The 7,259-nt window shown below is 40.5% G+C and overlaps 1 protein-coding gene across 1 annotated transcript; it reads right to left on the bottom strand.

The window, feature by feature from the left end:
- Nucleotides 1–2,181: 2,181 nt before the first annotated feature.
- LOC149385601 (GDSL esterase/lipase 1-like) lies at nt 2,182–4,568 on the bottom strand. The gene is made up of 6 exons (XM_089627366.1): nt 4,235–4,568; nt 4,034–4,155; nt 3,702–3,938; nt 3,381–3,627; nt 3,054–3,281; nt 2,182–2,369 (listed from the first exon to the last, which is right to left on the bottom strand). The coding sequence occupies exons 1-6, from the start codon at nt 4,461–4,463 to the stop codon at nt 2,284–2,286; spliced, it is 1,149 nt and encodes a 382-aa protein (XP_089483492.1). The 5' UTR covers nt 4,464–4,568; the 3' UTR covers nt 2,182–2,283.
- Between the last annotated feature and the right edge of the window lie 2,691 nt (nt 4,569–7,259).

Here is a 7,259-nt window from a genome sequence, read left to right as displayed (position 1 = left end):
TGCTCGTGGGTTTAATGAGTTTAGTGTCCTCTATGTCCCTCGTGCGTGTAATGTGGTTGCCCATAATTTGGCGCGGTTTGCTCTTGAGGTCAATTCGGAGGCACATTGGTCGGGGCTTGTCCCGCCATGCGCCACCCGTGGTGTTGTTAATGATTTACATGTGATGTAACCACGGTATTCATCCGCCATACGTGAAGGTTTTAATATAAGCATCCACGTGGTTCCGCCCACGTTTTATAAAAAGAAAAAGTGTATTTTGGTAAGAAAAATTATAATTTTCATTTATTACACTTTTTGTGATCCCAATTTAATACATTATAGTCATATTTTTAATATTCATCATTAGGAAAAGAAAAATAATACTCAAGAAAATCAGTTCACCTACATTTATTGGATTTGATAGTTATTAAAGTGTCAAAGTGAATTATTAATTATGTTAGTTGGAGGCATTTATGGTTGTCCAAGCCCCTTTGGTTGATTGGAAGGAACCACTTCATGTTACATCAAGTGGTATTTTGATATCTAGTTTATTGATTAAAAAAGTATGTCGATGTACCATCTTAAGAATAAATAAAACCATTTTCTTAACTTGTAAGTGAAGGCACATAAAATTAAGCACGATTTTCATGCCTATGGCGTCTTTTGGGCTTATCAAATTGTTGATATTTAATATAGAAAAGTTGACGCTTACGAAACAATTTTTGTGGCGGGATTTGGATTTGATGCCTTTCTGTTTTCAAACACATGAACAAAGTTTTTTCATGTGAGCATATAAAGCTTTTTCTAGTTTTTTCTTTTGCCTTTTCTAGTTATTTCTCTTAAAGATATTTATATACAAACACCACACTTATAGTGGCGAAAGAATAATGTTTTCAGTTACAGGATCTGCTGATTTTTTTATACGTAAAAGCAGAAACGGGAAAAATCTACTCACGGTTTTGAAAGAAAAAGGTGTTCGCGGGTGCAGGATTAATCATATTTGTAGCCCTGATTTTCTTCACCCAATACTATTATTTTATTGATGTCGTTCATTGCATTAAAAAAACGACATGCTGTAAACGACGACGGACTTCAAATTCCTCTACGACCAATTCTCATAAATCATATGATCACATATACCAAAGAAAAAGGGCAAAACTTAAAATTATATCTCACACGCACGCGCGCACCTTTTCTCTTTCTGATTTGTTTTCTTTGGGCGTGAATCTCAATCAATCAATCGGGAAAGATCACATACACCGCCAATAACATATGTAGTCTAGATGGAGAAATTAATCATATGAATTATTTACTAATGTTCATTGCCATTAACTATTTTACTTTTCTTAACAAAAATAAATATTTATGGTTATTTTTTAATTACAAATTACAATAAAAAATTATTAACTTATTTTAAATATATTTTTTGTAATCTTTACATTTTTTTTTTTTGCAATAGAAACTCTACATTTGTACTATTTACATTTAATGTGCAATTATTCCTCAAATTTTTATGTCGTAGCCTTGCTCTAGTTATTTGTCGTTTTTTTTAAGCATTTACTATCGGATGAGGATTGAACCCACGACCTCCACTCTGAAAATGATGTTAAATTACCACTAGTTAGTTATTTGACTGTTTGCATTGTATGTCTTTTTTTTTTGTCATGTACATAATGCTAGATTATATTGAAAGCCCAGCCTCACTTTTTCTCTCTTCTTATGTTATGTGTGTCTCGGAATCTTTTGCATGTAAAGCTTTGATACTGAGATCGTTGACGATTCGCTGTTAAAATCTCATAACTCTCATTTTTTCAGTTAATTGGTAACGTGCATGCTCTATAACGTTCCGCAACACACACACAAACTGGCTGCCTAACATTTTTAACTCAAAATTGTATTAATTTTTTTTTCAATTTGCCCCCTCTCGAAAAATAATATTCCTACACACTCCTGAAGTTTTTAAATTTGTTAAATTTTCATCATATACACTTCCCATGAGTACAAATTCTAGCTCTGCCACTCACAGATGCTGTCCAACTTGGTTTAATACATGAACTTGGTTTAATTTTGGTGTGATTCAAAACAGCTCTGTTTTAAAAATAAAATTATAGGCAGTTTACCGTCAATATTCTAACAGTAAAAATTCCACATATTAATACATGAACAATCAAACAAGAAACTCGAGAAAAAAAAAAACCCCCGAGAATCGAAATTTATATGAACATATTTGAGATTCGAACCAAAAACACTTCACCTGTCCTCAAAACACAAACAGACTAAATAAAAATATAACAATAAAGAAAATCAATTCAAATAAGAAGCCTTCTTCTCCGACCGCTTCTCCTGTGAACTAGCGTTCAAAACCTCCCCGCCAACAAGTAATAGGACCACTATTTATTTACCAATATTCACGTAAAGCGCAGAGCAAATTGAGATCATAATAAGGTGCAAAGAAGAGGGAAGACATAGGAAGCCTCTAAAAGATGAGATACTCATGGAACGCGGCGCTCTCTAGATACCATGTGATCAGACTTCAAAATGATAGTCGATCAGAAAGAACTAGTCAACCATGGTGTAACAAAAGCCGATTTCGATATCATTTTATATGACCAATGATACCATGTGATCTATAGTTATAATATGCATATTATCGTATGAACAAGATAATGGATTTATGACAGCTTTAAACAGCTATATTGATTATTTTTTTAAATGATATCTAGTCAAGATGTAAAAATCTGATGAGAATAGAAAGCTCCATTTCTCTGCCCTTGAGTTTCATCATTGCCGATTTATATTCCTAACTACCGGTCGATGATTAAAAAACAGAAAGATATTTATCAAACAATGTGTCAAGTAAATGAAGTCAACTAGGATTCTCCTGATTTATTTAATTTGATAGCATGATCGGTTTGTATCATAACAAAAATGAATTAAGAAGGAACGAAAGCTCGACAACACACAAGAACGCTGAATTACAAGGACGAGTTGAAAGAATGGTGAACAACATCGACCATATTGATCATGTAAAACAGTCAATTAGTAACTGCTAAGAATCGTCAGCACTTACTTACTGATTTCAAAGAGCTGTTTGAGATTGTACGGCCAGACCGTGTCAGAATTCCCGGCCCAAAACAGCTCAGCCAATCGCCCATAGGCCTTCTCTGTTGGATGAACATAATCGAAATAGAGAAACTCACTCGGATCCTCGCACAACTCGTAGCTCTCCGAAATCTTTCCACACGTCTTATATCCCCTGTACGGGCCCGAACCGCAACAAGCCATCTTTCCTTCCTTGAAACCTTGAGGATAAAATTAAAAAAACATAAAAAAAAAATGTATACTCCGAAACTATCAAAGCACATTTTTTCCTTCTTCTTCTTCTTCCTTGTAATAATTACCGTATTTTGACGGATGGTCCAATCTTTGGCTCAAAAAAGCGAAAAAGTCGAGGATCGAGTACTTGAAACCATCTAGCCGGTGGCGAGCTAGGTTTTGGAGGGTGCGATAAAGTGCTTTGTTGTGTAGCTCCGCGGCTTCAACAAGCTCTTCGGCGCAGCCATTTCTCCGTGCTCTCCACGCAGGAACGCAGCCCATAGACCACAAGTTTACTAACCCGAATCGCCTCCCTCCTTTTTCATATATCTCCTGAATTATAAAACAAAAGGTCACGATCTCATTATCAATTGGTTTTAAGACAGTATTTTTTTTTTTTTCCATACTTGTATAACATTCGTAAAATTGGCAATCAACATGCCAACAAACGGCTCCAAGGAGCGTCGCGAGCGAAAGAGAGAGGGGTTTTGGTCAAAGGCGACAGAGTAGTCATTTCCTCCGACGCTGAATAAGAAGAGAGCCGAGGAAAAGAAAGCCTTGGCTTCCTCTTCTCCGCCTAATTCCCGCCTCAATCGCTTCTCTACCTTCTTGAAGTTGCTCACCTGAGTTCTCAAATCTATCACCTGAAATGAAATGACCAGCAAGGACAATAAACTGATAAAACTGGGTCCATTGGTGAACGATTTAAAAAAGGAAGCTATGAATAAAATAATCAAACCAGGCCCGGATGAGTTTCGGGCAGAATTCCGGCCCCACCGGAAGCGAAATTTGCCCCGGAAGAGTAGTCGGTGAAACCGGGCTGTAGATACGGTGGAATCAATGGAAGTTTCGCGTGCTCGCCTGAACAAAACATATTCGCTAATTGATCACATTGTTTGTAACTAATTATTATCAAAACCTTGAAACATGAATACTTAACTGATGAAATCGGGAATGGTACGGCCGTTGGTAAATCTGCCGGTTGGGTGACCGAAGAAGGTTTCTCCGTAAGGCGATATGTTGCCTTTGTACTGAGTGTCGATGTAGTTGTTGTTTCCGGCGTCGAATATCGAGTCGCCGAACACGAACAACGCCGTGGGCTTCTCGGCTCCGGCGAGGACTGATGAGAAAGCTACGGACAGTAAATAGTAATAATTAATGCCTCTCATGATTGGTGTGTGATTAATTTCCAGTGGAGAAGTTCCGGTGGGTTTAGGATCTGATATGTCTCTGTACTTTTTGTCTGGATAAACTCGATTATATCTTACAGCTAAACTCCCTTTATTTTTTTATTTTTAAGGGATAAAAATTTACACGTCAAGTGAATAACTCAAAATTTAATTATTAAGATGTTTTCAAGGCGGTTCTTCAGGCTATCCCGAGCTATGTTGCAAGCTGCTTCCGGCTTCCGCAGGGCCTGATCGATGGAATCCACAAAGCTATCGCTAGCTTCTGGTGGGGAGACGCGGGGCAGGGAAAGAAAATTCACTGGTGCAAATGGTCTGAGCTCACAAGACATAAATCAGACGGTGGTCTCGGGTTTCGAGATATCGGTATCTTTAATCAAGCCTTGCTGGCCAAGAGTGTTTGGAGCCTGATCAGACGACCTGACAGCCTCGTCGGAAGGGTTTTTAAACAGAGCTATTATCCGAGGGGAGACTTGCTTAGCGCTAGCTGTGGGTCGACGGGATCGTACATCTGGAGAAGCTTGTGCTGGGGTAAAGAGATCATTATTGGGGGCTCGAGATGGAGAATTGGGGACGGGGAAACCACGTCTGTTTCTAGCGATCGTTGGATCCCTCGCCCCCTTCCTTTATGCTACAGGACGCGTCCCTTATTCCGACAGAAATGCGAGTTTCCGAGCTCAGAGATATCAGGGGAGCTTGGAACATTCCTCTTATTACTGCGATGTTTTCCCCGGATGATGTTGAGGCTATCCTTCGTATTCCAGAAAGCCGAGGTGGTGGACCGGATATGCTCAGGTGGCATTTCACTAAGGATGAGGAATACTCGGTGAAAAGTGGTTATAGAGCTGCTCTTGATTTGACAGTGATGGTGGGACCTTCCTCTCCGTCAGGGAATAGGAAGTGGTGGAACAAGTTATGGAGTCTTAGGATCCCACCAAAGGTGAAGGATTTCGTCTGGCGTGTCTGCCGTGAGTGGGTCCCGGTCCGCGTGTTGCTCCGTCATCGACATATTATCACCGACGCCTGTTGTCCGGTTTGCGAAAAGGAGGAGGAGACTATCTTCCATGCCTTTTGGGGCTGCACCTGGGCTAAAAGGGTTTGGAAAATTGGAGGGTTCAAGGATCTCACTCGGAAGTTCCGGGCCGGGGACACCATTGGCTGCCTCCTTCTTGCCTCGAAGGTACTCAAGGTAAGTGATTTTGAATTCTTTCTTATTGTTTTGTGGGAGCTTTGGAATCACAGGAACAATGTGTGTACGGGGAGGAAGGGGCGATCTCAGGAGGCCCTCCTGGAGTGGTCCGGGAGCTTCATTGAGGACTACCGGAAAGCGTGCTATGGGACGAAGGGAGAGACTTGCCGAACAAAGCCTAAAGTTTGGAAACCTCCTCCGATCAATGTGGTGGCCATTTCAGTGGATGCGGCCATGCGATATGAAGAAAGACGGGTAGGCATTGGAATTGTGGCGCGGGATGATAGGGGGGAAATTCTTGGTTCGGAAAGTAAAATCATTCACCTTGGGCTCTCTCCCCAAATTTCGGTGGCCTCGGCGATTCTTCAAGGTATGTTTTTTGCTTTGGAAGTGGGATGGCTCTGCATTGTGATCCAGTCGGATTGTTTTGAAGTTATCTCGGCTATCCGAAACCGTGCTACTCCCACTACGGAATTAGGTACGATCATCGAGAATATCCTTTTGCTGTCTCATAGGTTTGATAGTTTGGATTTTGTTTTTCATTCTAGTGGTTGTAATAAGGTAGCCCATGTTCTAGCTAGTTATGTGCTTAATTGTGATTCGGGCGCCCGTTGGTTGGGATCGGCCCCTTCTTGTGTTTGTTTAGAGGCCGTGAACGACCTGCGTGGTATTAGCTCCGTCGTGTAACCACGGTATTCCTCCGCCATTTAAGTGAGGGTATTTAATAATATTCCTTCCCGTGGTGCTGCCCACGGTTTCAAAAAAAAAAAAAAAAATTATTAAGATGTTTTCAATTGTGTATCATTGAGGGTTGAGTTGACTAAGTTGAGTGTGTACTGAAAGTGGGTCCTACTTGGGGTGGGGATGTATAGTTGAAAGTTGAAAGTTGAAACTTGAAAGGTGTTCATGAAAGAAAATTCCGTTGACTAAATTGAAAAGTGATGAACTTTTGTTGTAATCACCGGTCCCTGACCCTGACGTTATCGAGTATTTATATTTTGACCTATAAATATTATAATTTGAAATTTAGCTCTTTGAACTTTTGACTTTGGCTATTTTGACTATGTGTATTGCCTTGTATTAAGACTTAAGAGGTTCCACAAATATATTTGTGAGTATTTTTACAGATATTTTTTTTTTTTGAGAAAACGTGGCCGGTACCACGGCGAGATTCATTAGCAAGCCTCACTTATGGCGGAGGAATACCGTGGTTACAACGGGAGATATCATTGAGAACTTCGTTCATCGCGCATGGCGGGACAAACCCCAACCACCGCGACGCCGAAGAAAAATTAAGCGCAAAACGTGCCAAAGAATGAGCCACAACATTACTAGAACGGGGGAGATAGACAACCTCAATAAGATAAAAGAGGGACTTACAAGCCTTGATATCCCCAATGATAGTGCCAAGTTCCGTAGCCGGGGTAGCAATTCTCTTCACGGCGTGAACAACTTCAAGACAATCCGATTGCACCACAAAGGCCTCCCCGCATCGCAAAGGCCTCCGAAGAGCCGGAGGAAAACCGGCGTTCTTGACCAAAATCTCCGACGCGATAACCCAACCTCGGTGGTCCCTAATCACACATCCG

This window comes from Urtica dioica, chromosome 9 (assembly GCF_054948205.1).
Source record: "Urtica dioica subsp. dioica isolate 48M chromosome 9, U.dioica_male_clone48M_v1_H2, whole genome shotgun sequence".
Taxonomy (NCBI): Eukaryota; Viridiplantae; Streptophyta; class Magnoliopsida; order Rosales; family Urticaceae; genus Urtica; species Urtica dioica.
This window is presented reverse-complemented; position numbering and strand designations above follow the sequence as displayed.

What these genes read in the sequence shown, in the direction of transcription:
- LOC149385601 (XM_089627366.1), bottom strand. Translation starts at nt 4,463, where the DNA reads ATGAGAGGCATTAATTATTACTATTTACTGTCCGTAGCTTTCTCATCA. An exon ending in CCGAAACTCATCCGGGCCTG is followed by an intron (nt 3,939 to 4,033) that starts GTTTGATTATTT and finishes ATTTCATTTCAG; the next exon opens with GTGATAGATTTGAGAACTCA. An exon ending in GGACCATCCGTCAAAATACG is followed by an intron (nt 3,282 to 3,380) that starts GTAATTATTACA and finishes TTTATCCTCAAG; the next exon opens with GTTTCAAGGAAGGAAAGATG.